The sequence below is a fragment of the Stegostoma tigrinum genome, chromosome 11 (assembly GCF_030684315.1).
Source record: "Stegostoma tigrinum isolate sSteTig4 chromosome 11, sSteTig4.hap1, whole genome shotgun sequence".
NCBI lineage: Eukaryota > Metazoa > Chordata > Chondrichthyes > Orectolobiformes > Stegostomatidae > Stegostoma > Stegostoma tigrinum.
In genome coordinates, this window is record NC_081364.1 from 52,420,722 (window position 1) to 52,438,148 (window position 17,427).

Consider the following 17,427-nt stretch of genomic DNA (forward strand, 5'->3'; position numbering starts at 1 on the left):
TTGGCCACAAACATACCCTGCTTTTGTGTGCATTTTCAGTTCATGTCACAACTCAGCAAGTCCTTGAAATAATAGAGCACAGATTGCAGACAGTGCTAAAGTGCACCGAGTACGAAACTCTGCTAAAATAGGAAGGTTACGAGTTCAGACACACAGCAGCGTAGCCAATTTCAATGCACTTTGCATTCTAATAGTAACTCTCTCATAATTTATTTAAAATCACTTCTGTCATAGAAATAATATTAAAAACCACAAATAGAGTAGCTTAATATTATCTAGATAAAAAGTCCAATTTGTTTTTATCCCCCATTATATTTACTTGCACCAGAGAGTCATAAAACCTCTACTGTATGGAAGCAGGCCATTCAGCCCATCCAGTCCACATACATCCTGTAAAGAACATCCCACCTTGACCCACACCATCACCCTATCCCTATAATCTTGCATTTCCCATGGCTAATCCACCTAGCGTGCACATCCCTGACGCTATGGAGCAATTTAGCAAAGCCGATTCACCTAACTTGATGTCATTGGACTGCGGGAGGAAAACAGAGCACCCAGAAGAAACCAACAGAAGACACATTCCCAATTCCTCCGCCTCCGCCGCATCTGCTCCCACGATGAGGCATTCCACTCCCGCACATCCCAGATGTCCAAGCTCTTCCAGGACCACAACTTTTCCCCCCCCCGTAGTGGTCGAGAACGCCGTTGACCGCGTCTCCCGCATTTCCCGCAACACATCTCTCACACCCCGCCCCCGCCACAACCACCCAAAGAGGATCCCCCTCATTCTCACACACCACCCCACCAACCTCCGGATACAACGCATCATCCTCCGACACTTCTGCCATCTACAATCCGACCCCACCACCCAAGACATTTTTCCATCCCCACCCTTGTCTGCCTTCCAGAGAGATCACTCTCTCCATGACTCCCTTGTTTGCTCCACACTGCCCTCCAATCCCACCACACCCGGCACCATCCCCTGCAACCGCAGGAAGTGCTACACTTGCCCCCACACCACCTCCCTCACCCCCATCCCAGGCCCCAAGATGACTTTCCATATTAAGCAGAGGTTCACCTGCACATCTGCCAATGCGGAATACTGTATCCATTGTACCCGGTGTGGCTTCCTCTACATTGGGGAAACCAAGCGGAGGCCTGGGGACCGCTTTGCAGAACACCTCCGCTCGGTTCGCAATAAACAACTGCACCTCCCAGTCGCGAACCATTTTAACTCCCCCTCCCATTCTTTAGATGACATGTCCATCCTGGGCCTCCTGCAGTGCCACAAGGATGCCATCCGAAGGTAGCCGGAACAGCAACTCATATTCCGCTTGGGAACCCTGCAGCCCAATGGTATCAATGTGGACTTCACCAGCTTCAAAATCTCCCCTTCCCCCACCGCATCCCAAAACCAGCCCAGCTCATCCCCTCCCCCCAATGCATCACACAACCAGCCCAGCTCATCCCCTCCCCCTACTGCATCCAAAACCAGCCCAGCCTGTCTCTACCTTCCTAATCTGTTCTTCCTCTCACCCATCCCCTCCTCCCACCTCAAGCCACACCTCCATTTCCTCCCTACTAACCTCATCCCACCTCCTTGACCTGTCCGTCTTCCCTGGACTGACCCATCTCCTCTCCACCTATCTTCTTTTCTCCCCATCTTCGGTCCGCCTCCCCCTCTCTCCTCATTTATTCCAGAACCCTCTCCCCATCCCCCTCTCTGATGAAGGGTCTAGGCCCGAAACATCAGCTTTTGTGCTCCTGAGATGCTGCTTGGCCTGCTGTGTTCATCCAGCTCCACACTTTGTTATCTTGGATTCTCCAGCATCTGCAGTTCCCATTGTCTCAGAAGACACAGACGGTCAGTCACCCGAGAGCGGAATTGAATCTAGGTCCCTGGCTCTCTGAACCACCTCCCCTTGAAGAAAAGCAATGTTAAAATATCAAATGAATTCAATCCTACTGTTCAGTATAACTAATTTTCTGTACATTACAAATGCTGCTCTGAAGCTTCCTGAGATTTACAAAATGTGTACATTATTCATTGAAGCAATGCTTCCCCAAGCAACACAACAGCGTAATTCTTGCGCAGACCATGGACAAATCAACCACTAAGTTACCAGCTGTCTGCAGTTGCGCAAAGAAATTTAAAGGAGCCACAAACTTAAACGGTCTGTGTGTTCCAAAAATGAGAGAACATTGGTAGGAAACCACTCACAATCAATCCCAAGCAATATATAGACAAAGGACAACATTCAAAAATGTTTAAACACACAGGATAGATCCGCGTTTATTATTCCTCACACTGTGGAGCTCTTTATTTTGTTCACGTCCTACTGCTACAAATCAATCCTTTGAATTCTGTTGGGCAGTCCTATTGACAAGTGGTTCAAATTCGAAGAAGGCTATGAACAGATGCTCAGGGACACATTAATTAAGTAGTTGTTTAAAGGCAATGGTGATCACAAACTCCTTTGCAATAATGTAATCAATGAAGCACCTCAGTTAGTTTCAGACTGTGAATTTTGCTTCAACAGCAGTACCACACATCACCATTTCATGGTGAGGTTGGCAAAGTAGTTTACATACAGCTGATGCTTGCTTGTTTTGTAAACTCAGGCAATTCAACACATAAATGTACAAAATGAATGTGTGGTATTTGCACATTCTTCCCATGTCTTCCATTGGTTTCTTCTGGGTGCCCTGTTTTCCTCCCACAGTCCGATGACGTCAAGTTAGGTGAATCGGCTTTGCTAAATTGCTCCATAGTGTCAGGGATATACATGCTTGGTGGATTAGCCGTGGGAAATGCAAGATTATACGGATAGGTCAGAGTGGGATGTTCTTTGCAGGGTGTATGTGGGCTGAATGGCCCGCTTCCATACAACAGAGGTTTTATGATTCTATGATGGTGCAAGTAAATATAATGGGGGATAAAAACAAATTGGACTTTTTATCTACATAATATTAAGCTGTTCTATTTGTGGTGTCTTTTCTTGGTTTTTAATATTATTTCTACGACAGAAGTGATTTTAAACAAAATACAGCCATGTCCAAATAACTTTCATTTTATCATGCATTAAAAGACAAAAATAGTTGCTGTATTGCAATGAAGGTTTCCTAATTTAGCAAGTTTGAGTGGTTTCTCACTTACGGTGTCTCCAACAGCTGGGCAATTGTTGGCATGCTTGTTTTCCAGGCTTCTGCAGAAAGGATAGACTGCAACACAGATACTGCAAAGCAAAAAGAACAGGTTCCAAATTTTTATGCATCATCCTGCTTCTTGAACACTTTTTTGTTTCATCAAACCAACCAAAAATCTGAAGATTAGACAGTTTGCTACTGGAAAATATGTACATCATGTAATGAACACCTCACCTGCGGTAACAAGTAGGAAATAGTCAACAAAAATGGACCATTCAGTAGCTTGGAGCTAATAATACAGAATCACAGAGATAATGTATAGAAATAAATCATTTAGCCCATGCTGATATTTTTCTGATGAAGGGTCTAGGCCCGAAACGTCAGCTTTTGTGCTCCCGAGATGCTGCTTGGCCTGCTGTGTTCATCCAGCTCCACACTTTGTTATCTTGGATTCTCCAGCATCTGCAATCCCATTATCTCGGGGAGAAGGAATATTTGATTTAAATTATCTATGAAACCCTCAAAATTCAGGGTCATAACGATTTCTTTGAAATTGTTGGAACATGTAAAGTTTGCTGTTAAATCTGTAGCTAACTCCAACCACAAACTCAGAGGCTAAGACACTTTTTAGTTCACAATGACTGTTTACTCCAGAAGTCCAAAGTAAGTGCCATTTCAGGCAAATTGCCTCTTTAAAAAAAAAACTGCTGAAAGAATTTTAAAGATTGCAAAATCAAGACACTGTGCCTGAAAACAAATATGAACTATTCCAAAGCTGTATCATTTTAGTTGTGTCCATGGATTACACCAAATGAACAACATTTAGAGAAAAGGTCCCAATTGCCGTACCCATTCTTAAAAAATACAGGATACCATGCGTGCAAAAATCTGGCATTCTTCATAGAGATAAAATTTGGTCAACGGTATAATAGCCAGCAACTGAAAGAGAATAGCAAAATACATCTAAGTCAGGATGATGCATGACCTGGAGAGCAGATCCTCATGCATCTGCTTCTCTTCTTCTAAATGAAGGGGGTTACAGGACTGGAATGTGTTACAGAAGTAGCCCTCGCAGTTGGGTGATGGACAGAACAACCGAAATGTTTGCAAGTTATAGAAATTCACAGCATAACTGAACACAAAGAATTAGAATTCAAGACTGTACCTTTGTATCATCTTCTCTTACATCATCTAAGACATCGCAGCAATAATCAAGAAAGAGGAGACTTTTAAAAATTCTTACCTATTTCTAATGAGGGGGCAGATGGAAAGCTGTCCACTGGCACAGAATCTGGCGGCCTTCCATACGTAATCTCATACAGCAAATGGCCAAAGGAATAAACATCAATGGCTTCTGTTGTCTGACAGTACACAAATACACAGAGCAAATATTAGAAATGCTAAAAGAGTCTTCAAACATTTCAATGTGAAAATTCAGTGTTTTTTATTAAACTTTCAAAGAGATCTTAACCAAGGATACACGAATGAACGAATTAGAAGCAGGAGTAAACCACTGCACTGCCATTCAATAAACTGTTAGGACCCTCACTGATATTTCATTATTTTTATTTGTATTCTTTTATCAATTTTGCTTTGGAGCAGTGAATTGAGATTGTGACCGGAGGATGATTTGTGGACTCCAGCAAACAACTGGTGGTAGAAGGAAAAGAACAGCGCAAACAAGCTTTTGTTTGTTGAGAGGCCAAGTCTGGAGGTTAACTGCATGCTGACTCTGGACTAAAAGGGTTCGTACAGTCACTGGAACAGCATTGTGTTTAAACAGAAAACAAAAGTTGGCTATTAACGAGGTCCGTATCTAACAATTGGTTCCACAAGGACTTTGGTTCTGAATGAGATCCCCGTATTCTAAGACGTGGCAGAGGTTGAATGGCAATTGAGATTTCAGGAAAAGACAGTCAGTCAGTCTCTTAAGGTGAAACCAGAGTTGGAATTGCTCTTTTGAACTGTTTTATTTGGAAGAAGGGTTTGGCTTCTGATGACACAGCATGAGAGCTCCATGCGTAATCTCCCTCACTGGCTTTCGGAGGCCCAAACAGTAGAAAGCTGACTTAGAGGTATTGCTACCTGTGACTAAGTGAACTGAGAAGGTGACCCTGATCAACATCTCCAGAAAAGCAAAACATCTGTGACTGTGAAACAACATATCATAAAAATCATTTATGTAATCTGGCCAGTTTTGTTATTTTCTTTTATTTAGCCCTTAACTGTATCTGTTTGTCCATCTTTTGTGTAATTGGGGAGAGAAAACAAATATTTGTTTTCAGGAGGCGATGGCCTAATGGCATTATCACTTGACTTAATCCAGAGAACAGACAACGTTCTGGGGACGGGGATTCAAATCCTGCCACGGCAGATGGGGGAATTTGATTTCAATAAATATCTGGAATTAAGAGTCTGATGACGACCATGAATTCATTGATTTTTTTCTAACAATCGGCAATCTGGTTCACTAATGCCCTTTAGGGAAGGAAACTGCCATTCTTAGCTGGTCTAGTCTACATGTAACTCAAGATCCACAGCAATGTGGCTGACTCTTAACTGCACTCTGGGCAATTAGAGATGGGCAATAAATGCTGCCTGGTCAGTGACGCCCTCATCCCGTGAATGAATTTTTAAAAATTTTCAGGTTTAAAGCACAGACATTAAATAAATTACAGTGTTTAATTGTTTCTCTCAAAATTGTTGTATAATAACAGTCAAGTCTTTTGTTTAAGAATAAACACTGTCTGGAATTAATTATTAGCAAAGTCTGGGATTGGTTATTCAAAAACATGGTTAGGAATGATTGGAATATCTATTGAGTGTCTTCAATGGGGTTTTAATTTTATGGTGTTGCAAATGCAAAGTTAAAAGGCTGACTTGTTTTAACAATCTGTCTCCATGTTGTAACAAGGCCCACAGCTAATCTGATTCCTTCACCTGCCTTTCACCCCTTTGTTTATAAAGAATCTATCCAAATCGGTCTCACATATATTCATAGATTCCAAATCCCCCACCATTTGTGGAAGAGTGTTCCAAATACTGTTGGAAAACCCTCAGAGAAATAAAATTCTCAAGTGCCTCACATGAGTAACCACTGACTTTAAGGAGCGGCTTCTTCTTCTAGGTTATCCCAACAAGAGAAAACATCCTCTCCAAGTCCATCCTGTCAAAATCTCTCAGGACATCATGCTCCAATACAGGTGCTTTTTAGTTTAAGCCCAAGCAGATACAAGCCTAGCCTTCCAACATTTTCTTATAAGACAGCCCACCCATTCAAGGTTTTAATCTCAAACCTTTTCTGAGCAGCTTCCAACAAATGTACAGCCTTCCCTAAATAAGAAGACCAATGCTATACATTGTGCTCTAGACATTGTCTAATGCCTTGTATAAACGAAAAACAAAATTTTTCGACTTTGGTATTCAATTTTCCTTGTAAATTAAAGCATTTTATTAGCGTTCTTAATTACTTCTTGTGCCTGCTTTTTAAATTTGTGATTTATGTACCAGGACCCCTAGATTCCTCTGCAATCTCCCACTATTTAAATAATATGTTTCTTCTCTTCTTCCTACCAAAATTAACAATTTCACATTTTCTCACATTATACTCCTTTTGCCATATCTTTGCCCAGTCACTATAATTACATAACTGTATAATGTAATAAGAAAGCGATATTACAGTTGACTCAGCCATTTCCACTTTTCCCTTATTTATAGGAAAGCAACTCCACCCTCTCCCTCCTCAAAACACCACCCACCACTGCTCCTCTTCAAATTGAATAGAAAAACAACTAAAATCATTTGCAATGGACATTCAATGTGACAAATCGAGAAATTGAGAAATGCAAAATTCTACCTTGATAAGAATTCAAAAAGGGTGGTGACAAATCAACCAGCTATTACACCACACCAGATTTTCATTTTAATTAATGAAATGATGTGGTGAACATGAATTTTATTCAATAACATCTGGAGGGAACAGAAACTATTCTAATCAGTCTCAAATAGTTAAAACTAGTCTTGTGGTTATCGAGAGCTTGGGTTATAAATATATATCCGCTAAAAAAGAGGATCCAATCTTTTTACCAAAAGCAACAAAACTGTATTTTTAGATTTACCCTATTATTATGAAGAATTTTAAATTTAGTCCAATTTCTATTCCGCAAAACAATAACTGCTTCATTGTCAGAGATCCCAATCTTAACTGGGTTCAAACTCATCTACCATGACTGAATCAAATGGGGAATAAAGGATTTTATCCCCATAGAGGAAAAGCTAAGGCTAATTGCTCAGTATAAATTGCTTTCTTTAGATAATCTAGCAGCACTATGCATATCATTGTATCATTTCAACTGCAAGGAAACAAATATAATATAAACCAATAATGTGATATGAGAACAAGTGAAAGATAACAGTCTTACAAAGAATGAAACACTATTTACATTGATTTTCCTGGACTGTGTATAGTAAGCTCTATAGTAGCTGGGCAATCCTAGTAACGAGTTTTCTAAATCCAGTAATTTACATGTATCTCCATCAAGCATCACATTCGATGGATGAAGATGTCCATATGGAATTCTTTTCTCGTGTAGAAACTTCAACACCTGGAATTAAAATCAAATTAATCACCGAGCAAATGGAACAAAAACAAATCACAAAAGTCAAGAAGAATTCTCTTTAAATGAATATTAAATGGAATTAATAAGTAACAATTTGATAGAAAGAACAACAGCAAAGTCAATTTACCTCAAGTATTTGTCTCCCAAAAGTTTTTATTTGTTGAAGATCAAGCCCCTGGATTTTCTTAGGGCTGCAGTATTTCTTCATAAAAGGATCTTTTGGTTTAGCCTTTGCAAAATAAACAACTACATTTAGCAAAATTAATGCTCATTGTTATTGTTGCTTAAATATCAAATTTTAGAATATACCGTAGGTGAACCAAATAACTGATATATTATTGATGTGTGACTGGCAGCATTCTTAATACGACAGCAACTGACCAAATGATCTGCCACAAACGGCCAGTTAGTACTTGGTATTCTTTGTAACCTAGCATGATAGAAGATATAAAACTAACCATATTTTATGTTCACAATTACTTAAAATCCTATAGATATTTTTACCTAAATTAATGAATAAAAATAGTATTTATGAATAAATGTATTTTGCCATTATGTATTTTAGAAGATTCAATTATCTTATTTGAACAATATGGAAATAACCAATTACTATAAATCAACCAGCAATATCTGGAAAACTGCAGGACTTTACTAATCTGACCCAATCCCCAGTTCACACTTTTGCCAGCTGACAATGCATGCATAGTACTCATGATAGAATCCAAATCAGTTACAATACGGAAATGTTAATCAGACAGCCCCCTGCCCTCATCTTGAACAGCTATTTATTTACACAATTTTTTTGTTTACACTAAATTTTCAGCAATTAATTTCTTCTTTCCAAAAATATCCTGATCAATCTTCCAGTACAACATGAAGATGGCTCTCCAGAGAGTAAGTGGACTGTATTTTTATTTCCATATACAGTTCTGGAATGAAAATTCCAGGTCCGCAGCAGGTCAGTTACTGATTAGCCTTGCTCTGAGCAAAAAACTTAAAATTAAAACTTGATTAGAGTTTTCTGGAGAAACGAAATTGTGCCACTGTCCTACAAAATTTGCTACTCTTATTCTTTGTTAGCGTAGAAAAGTCAAAATTCAAATCCTGTTTAAAAATGCTGCCAAGACTGATTATTGAATTTGGAAAACAGTAATATGCTATTTAATGAAGCATACCTTGCAGATATAATCTCTTAGCGTTCCTTTTTCATTATACATTCGGATTACAAGTGCTGAAGAATCACTCGCTGTGGCAAAGGTTACAGGATAGATATATGGATGCTAGAGATTAAAATAAAACATCTCTTTTTCACAACAGAAATCAACTCATGCTGGAAGTTTATCAACAGATTTACATTAATAAAAATGTATACAGTCTAGCCTAGCTAGCACAATGCCAGAAAAGTAGTGGGATCAGGGCAAAGAATTGGGAGGACAGGAGACACAAGAATGTTGTGTTTGAGAGGGGGTACAAATCCATCAGAGTTTCCACCTGATTGAGCAAAGTGGGAAGCATGTGTGTATGGATGTCAGATGAGAATGGGCATTCACTTTCATGTTACAAGATTGAATATGTCACCACTGAAGAGAATAAACCAATTGCTGCATAACTGAAGACATGCATATATTTGACAGTATTATTCTAACACTGTCTGGATCAGCAGCTTTATGTTAAAAGCACGTAATGAGCAAATAATGTTGCGTTTTGGTTAGGGATCAGTAGCTTTTATGTTTATTTAAAACTAGACAAAAAGACAGACCAAGGGCATTTCTTAAGAAAATAAAACCACAAGATTCCACACTTTTGAACAAACAAATTTAACAAGTCAGAACAGCAATACAATCTACAATGTCTTATTTTATCTCATCTACAACACATCTTATTTCTACCACCCAGCAGTAACACCTGGTAAATGTGAGTAATATACTGTGATCAAACACCCTACAGTGTGCATCAAATGCCAAATGCAATCAAGACAGATTCCCATGAATTTTTCAGCAACTCCCTCTAGGCACTAATGACATGATAGGTCGTGACCGGTTACTGAAATTCACAAGAGATTACAGAATTTCACTTTTGCAGGCTGCCCTTGAAACGCCCTTGCCAGAGCTGTTCTGTCATGGACTATTTCAACAACTGGTACTGTTGCGGTCAATCATCCAACTGTCCCGAGTTCACGTTCCCTTGACTATGAAAGTGTACATGTACACAAGCACAACTCCAGCTTTTCACCTACAACGAGCTTCATCAAGTTATAAACAAAAACAGAAATTGCTGGAAAACTCAGCCAGTCTGACAGCATCAGTGGAGATAAATTAGAGTTAACACTTCAGGTTAACCTTCTTCATTTCAGGTTATACATTCCTTGAACAATAATATTGCACAGTGTATGAAGCTACAACTGCTGTAGCTTTTCAACTCCTTCAGCTGCACCTAAATATCGATGTTTGTAAGCTTCTTCCAAGCCACTCACACAATCAGCAACATTCCCATTTTCTGATCTCATCAGAACTTCTGTGACTGAACTATGCAGAAATAATCAACAGTTTGACTTCTTCCCTGCAAAATAGCTAAAAAGTATTATTCTGAATGGATAATGTGCCTGCTCCTGTCCAACTAAACTATGTCTTTCCAATTCCTTTTCAGTGAATCCTGACCTGGCCTCAGTAATCCACCAAAAACCTTGTAATCATTCCTCTCTACTGCAGGGTAGAATCGAATGTTATTACTCTTGAAACTCAATGCTTCGTAAACATTACTCTCACAGAATGCTGAAAAGAGATTTCATCACAAGTTCAACCATGGTTATACAATCACAAAGTAACTGCAAATGTTAAGCATAAATCAAAATTTTGCAGCCTTTGTTTCATACTGAATTCATTCTGATTGATTACTTACAGACCAAGAAGGTAAAAGTTTCATTGCTGATTGAAGATCTTTATCAGGCAAAAACATATCTGGACCAAAGTCAGCCTACAAACAGATCGCAAAACATATAAAAGGTGAGAAAATATAAATGGTACATTGGTACAACATGTGAATTCAAATGAGTGGGCCTTGAGCCCCTCGAGCATGTTTTACCACAGCTGATTTAGTTATATCCTCAAATGTGCATTCCTGCCTACCCAATGACCTTTCACGCCCATAATTAAGAAGAACATATCTACGTCCGCCATAAAATTATTGAAGGACTTTGCTTTCACTACTTTTTCCAGGAACAGAGTTCCAAACTCTCCTGACTCCAAAAAACATTCATCTAATCTCTGTTTTAAAGTGGGCAACACCTGATTCTCAAAGTGACCCTTCGTTCCAGATTCTCCCATAACAGGGAACACCATTTCCACATCTACCCTGGCAAGACCCCTTAGGATCTTAAATTATATCAGATAATCCCTTTGTCTTCTAATTCCAGTAAAAGCAAGTCTGCCTAAGCAGTCTTCATAAGAGAACACTCTCATTCCAGGTACTAGTCTGGCAAACCTCCTGAAAACTGCCTCCAATGCATTTTCATGCATCCTTAAATAAGGTGACCAATGCCATTCACAGTAATCCAGCTGTGGTCCCACCCATGCCCTGGGTAACCGAAGCATAATCTTCCTACTTTTGTATTCCTTTGTGATAATCTGACATACCATTAGCTTTTTTTAAAAAAACTTACTTGCTGTACTACATACTAACCTTTTGCAACTAATGCACAAGGACACCCAGGCTCCCCTGCACGTCAGATCTTCCTACTAAAATGGACAATTTCACTTTTCACACATTTAACTCCATTAGACAAATCTTTGCCCACTCACTCAACATAATTGTATCTTTTTGTAGCTTCCTTACATCCTCTTCACAACTTATTTTCCTATTTATCTTTGGGTCGTCAGCATGTTTGGCCTTCCATCCCCTCATCCAAGTCATTTATACAAATTTACCAGCTGAGCAGCAATTCCTGTGACATACCACTCCTAACATCTTCTCAACCTTGAAAAGACCCAGTTGTGCAGCCTAGTTAACAAAGAGTGGATCTGGATGAACACAGCAGGCCAAGCAGCATCTAAGGAGCAGGAAAGCTGACGTTTTGGGTCTCAACCCTTCTTCAGAAATGGGGGAGGGGAAGAGGGTTCTGAAGTAAATAGGGAGAGAGGGGGAGGCAGATCGAAGATGGTTAGAGGAGAGGAGACAGACAGGTCAAAGAGGTGGGGATGGAGCCAGTAAAGGTGAGTGTACATGAGGAGGTAGCGAGGAAATAGGTGAGTCTAGGGAAGACGAACAGGTCAAGGGTGCAGGATGAGATTGGTAGGTGGGGGTGTGGCTTGAGGTGGGAGGAGGGGATAGGTGAGAGGAAGAACAGGTTAGGGAGGCGGGGACGAGCTGGGCTGGTTTTGGGATGTGGTAGGGGAGGGGAGATTTTGAAGCTTGTGACATCCACATTGATACCATCGGGCTGCAGGGTTACCAAGTGGAATATGAGTTGCTGTTCCTGCAACCTTCGGGTGGCATCATTATGGCACTGCAGGAGGCCCATGATGGACATGTCGTCTGACAAATGGGACGGGGAGTTCAAAGGTTCGCAACTGGGAGGTGCATCTGTTTATTGTGAACCAAGCATAGGTGTTCTGCAAAGTGGCCCTCAAGCGTCTGCTTGGTTTCGCCGATGTAGATGAGGCCACAACGGGTACAGCGGATGCAGTATACCTCATTAGCAGATGTGCAGGTGAACCTCTGCTGACATGGAAAGTCTTCTTGGGGCCTGGGATGGGGGTGAGGGAAGAGGTGTGGGGGCAGGTGTAGCACTTCCTGCAGTTGCAGGGAAAAATGCTGGGTGTGGTGGGGCTGGAGGAGAGTGTGGAGCAGACAAGGGAGTCACGGAGAGAGTGGTTCCTTCAGAAAGCAGACAAGGGTGGGGAGGGAAAAATGTCTTTGGTGGTGGGGTCAGATTGCAGATGGCGGAATTATGGGAGGATGAGGGGTTTTTATTTTGGTTGTTATTGCGGGGACAGGGTGTGAGAGATGAGTTGCAGGAAACGCGGGAGACACGATCGAGGGCATTCTTGACAACTGCAGGGGGAAGTTGCAGTCATCCTCTCTGCTTCCGGTTCGTCAGCCAATCTTCTGCCCATGCCAATATGCTACACCCCTCCACTACTAGTTTTTACTTTCTGCAATAACATTTGATGTGGCAGCATGTCAACCATCTTTTGGAATCTAAGTACACAACATCACCAGTTCCCTTTTATTCACGTTACATCAATAGTTTGGTTAAACACAAGTTCCCTTTCACAAAACTACATTAACTCTGCCTGATTATCCTGAACACATCCAATTGCCCTGCTATAACTGCTGTAGATAATAGTTTCCAACTTTTTCCATATGACAGATGTTAAGCTAACTGGCCTGTAGTTTCTGGTTTTCTTTCTACTCCCTTTTTGAATAGTTACATTTGCTATCTGCCAATCTAATGGAAGGGGAGTTTTCTTTTCCTTTATTCATGCACAGAATAAGGGTGTCACTGGCTAGGTAGCATTTATTGCCCATCGGGCATTTAAGAGTTAACCATAATCCTGTGGGTCTGGAGTCACATGTAGGCCAGACCAGATAAGGATGGCAGTTTCCTTCCCCAAGGGACATTAGTGAAGCAGGTGGGTTTTTCCAACAATCAACAAGTGGATTCACAGTCATCATTAAACTCTTAACTCCAGATTTTTAAAAAAATTTTAAATTCTAAAATCTGCTGTGGTGGTATGTTAAAGCAGGTCCCAGACCATTGCCTGGGTCTCTGATTTAACAGTCTGGCGATAACAGCACCAGGCCATCGCCTCCCCAAACTTTAACTCAAGGGACTTAAGAAAATTAAAACCAATGCATCATCTACCTCACTGGCCACCTTTTTTTTTAAAAAAAACCTTAAGACAGTGGTTTTCAACAACAAGGTGAGAGAAGTGCCACTAAATGTTCAGGAAACTGCACTATTCGCACGAGTGTTGAGGCCATGTCCACGTTTCTGCTTTCCTCTGGAGCTTCGGCGTCTATTACTGAATGCAGCGTCATCTAACACTAGGTGCCCCTATCAATTGTGCATTCACAAGCCTCCAGAGCCATGCATATGTAGACTTCCAATGCCATGGATGCATTATGGAAAAAAATGGGTGGACTGTGGAATCAGCGTGCCTTGATACTGAAAAGATTGATTACCACTGGTCTAGGATTAAACAAAAAGAGAAATTGCTGGAGAAACTCAGTTGGTCTGGCGGCATCTGAGACTCTTCATCAGACTTGAACTGTTAACTCTGCTTTCTCCTCACAGATTCTGTCAGACCTGCTGACTTCCTTCAGCAATTTCTGTTCAGATCACCAGCTTCCAGTTCTGTGTTTTATTGCCCTAAAGTGAATTTCATTAGGACAGGTCACCTGTCAAACTGCAGTTCCAACAATTTAATCAGTAAGACTTCTCCGAAAGTTGAGATTTTCCTGAGTTCCCCTTTCTCTTCCATGTCCTGATTTATCACGACTTTTGCAATGCTGCTTTAATAATCTGCGAAGACTAATGCAAAATCCCTATCCAGTCTCACTCTCAATAAGCCCAAAACCCACTTTATTAATTCATTTCTTCTTCAAGTATTTACTCTTATTAGTTATTTTATATTTTTGGCTAGTTTTCTCTTGTACATTGACTTTTCTTTCAATGTTTTGATGATATTTTGCATTTTTTTAATATTCTGTGCAATCTTTTGACTTGGTATGTGTCTTGGCATCAGGTTGGCTTCAGAACATTCATGAAAATATTCTAGGCGACCTTTGCTCATTTCCATGCTGCTCAATGCTTCTTCCTTTATGGTCCACTTAACCATGCATTTATTGTTGGGGAGGTCACTCCCACAAATGACTTCTTCCCTTTATAATTTCTCACTTCTACCCAAACAGTTTTGACATATAGCTTACCTGGATTAGATGATCTCTCTCAATTGTGCCAATATCATGCAATACAACAGCCACCCCTCCACATTTTACTAGATTCCCGTCATTTCTAAATTTTCTGCAACCTTTAAGGTTCAGGTGCCAATCCATGTCATCCTGTAGCCATGTCTCTGTCATGGCTATCAGTTCAGATCTATTTGCATTGTCACTTTGGCTGTTTTGCTTTGAACATTCTTGGATTGGGATATATACCCTTAAATTTTATTCTTTTCCTAAATTCTAGTCTTATTTGTTGTTTGACTCTTAAGATTTATATTCTATAGCCATGCTTTCACCCCTCTAATCTGATTTGCCCATTGTCAATTTGCACATAGCTCAACTAATAATGCAGACATTGCAACTTTTGAGGATACGCATTAGTTTAGCTCTTGCTCATCAGACTGACTATGATGAATTCTTCTCTCTCCTACCGGTCGGTGCCACTGTCCAAAACCAAGACCACAATGACAAGATCCTCCACCTCCCAATGCAAGTTCCTCTCTAGCTGCAAGCAGATGTACCAAACCTTGGCACCAAGCATGCAATACAGTTGTCTGGAATCATGCTTCTTGTTGCAGAAAGCAGTTTCACTCCCATCACTATACTCTTCCCTCCTACCAATTCTTCATCCCCACCCCAGTTACAAAAATTTAAATACGAACATGAGTAAACTATATTGAAGTGAAAATTACCACAAAAATCAACCCATTGAGCAGAATAAGTATTTCAAGATTAATATACTAAAACAGAAAATCATATGTAGGGATACACCTCAACCATTAACTTTCGCATTATAAACTCTCATGTACAGATTTACATTAAAAATTAACAATGCCAAGTTGTAACGCTGCAGTTCAACTTTCCAAAATGAATTCCCATTATTGCTTAGGAAATTTTAAAGACAATCAAAGATTGCTGATAACAGTAAAATGTCTGAGCACTTCTAATACCATTATACACCAATTTTTAACCTGGCAACGGAAAGTTAAGCTCAGGCAGTACTATTTTTTTCATTGTAGGCCCTGTCTATTTGATCAGGGAGTATTTATTTGAGAAGTAAAAGTGAAAAAGCCAGGCATCATCAACCTACAACTAGCATAGCTGTCGTTTCACACAGAGGGGGAGTTCAGCACAAACTCCATGATTTCACCATTATGTTCAAGACTTCAAATTTGTGAAATCTGTAAAATTACAAGTTCAGGATTTTAGTCATTTAAATCACACTTACCCAACTTAATACTTGCCGTTCTTTGGGTCGATCCTTACTCTTTATTAAAAAGTGCCGTTTTCTTAATCTCCAACCTTGGAAAAATAAGAAAACATTCTAAGCAACCAATAGATGCATAAATAATCTATTATTTTTTAATCAATATTAATGAAAACATTGCTGTAATTATCTTGTCCCAAAGTACAATACAAACTTTTTAAACTGCAGTGTCCGACAGCATTACATTCCCAACCTTTCTCCAGTACTTTAGTAGTTTCCATCATTCCATTCCAAAACATGAATTCTCTCCAATCTCAGCAGACACAAAAAATGAGGTACAGCAAAAAAGAACATCCAAGTTGAAACCAAGAATTCTTTTTTAAATATGAAGTTTGAAGCAGATGAACTACGACATGCTCTTTAATATATCACAAAGGGATTACCTGCAAAATCTGGTTTCAAAATGTAGTATAAGTGCATATATGTTCATGCAATAATTGGTCAGCACCATTGTAGTTTCATACCACAGGTCATAACAAAGGTTGCCAGTGAACATAAAACAAAATATTCCTGCTAAACCAAGACAATTTTTGCAATTCTATTCAAGTAGTCAAGTTATTTTTATAATAAGTGATATGAAAGTTAATTATGAAATCAATTTTAAAAACATATCAATCTTACAATAATTCTTAACTACAGCATTCATCATTACTATGGGAGGAATTCACATACTTTAAAACTTAATGTTAATCATTTTCTTACATTGCTCATGCACTATTAATTTATAACACACATCTCTTGAACCTAGCAAAATAAGAGCGTGTTCTCTATTTTGCCCTTTACTTTTTCCACTGTCGTTTGTTGCCTATCCCCATTTGTTCTTAAACTGAGTAGTTCTCAAATTTGCCAGACTGGACAAGGATAGCAGATTTACTTCCCTAAAGACATGAGTGAATTACGTGGGTTTTCATATAAATCAATGATTGCTGCCATGGTCACCATCACCAATACATGCTATACATTCCAGGTTTACTTAGAGTTTAAATTCCATCAGGTGCCATGGTGAAATCTGAGGCCATATCCCAGATTATTAGCTTTGGAATACTAGTCCAGTAACATTAACACTTCACCATCTCACCCATTTTGTAGTGAAAAGCATACAATAATCCATTCACCTCAATTTAAATTTAACATAACATCATTATCTGTATCTTGGTATGTTTTAAAACCCTAAAATCTGATTGGATTCCATTGGTTTTGAAGGAATACACTTGTCAAAGAATACTCGAGCTGGATACAAGTTTTGGCTTTGATGAATAGCCAGAACAGAACTAAGTTGATAAGAAATGTTACAAAACTGATATAAAACTTTAAATTAACATTCAATTTATATAAACAAAAATGGCAAGAACAAGTATGGAAGATTTTTTTAAAAAAGGGGGAATGTTTATCATCAAAAGGGCTCATCTTACTTAATAATCAAATAAAGTTTTTTTTTGCCAACTG

General features: G+C 39.5%; 1 protein-coding gene across 4 annotated transcripts in view; it reads right to left on the reverse strand.

The window, feature by feature from the left end:
• The window catches only part of pxk (PX domain containing serine/threonine kinase), a 59,576-nt gene that overhangs the window by 26,301 nt on the left and 15,848 nt on the right, over positions 1-17,427 (reverse strand). For all 4 annotated transcript variants that reach the window (XR_009446502.1, XM_059649950.1, XM_059649949.1 and 1 more), the window contains exons 6-12: positions 15,943-16,016; positions 10,668-10,742; positions 8,945-9,049; positions 7,897-7,998; positions 7,593-7,754; positions 4,394-4,511; positions 3,161-3,239 (exon numbers count right to left, since the gene is read on the reverse strand). Coding sequence is in view for 3 of the 4 variants with exons in the window: in XM_059649950.1 (XP_059505933.1) it covers positions 3,161-3,239; positions 4,394-4,511; positions 7,593-7,754; positions 7,897-7,998; positions 8,945-9,049; positions 10,668-10,742; positions 15,943-16,016 (715 nt within the window). In the remaining variant the exon portion in view is untranslated. The remainder of the gene's footprint in view (positions 1-3,160; positions 3,240-4,393; positions 4,512-7,592; positions 7,755-7,896; positions 7,999-8,944; positions 9,050-10,667; positions 10,743-15,942; positions 16,017-17,427) is intronic.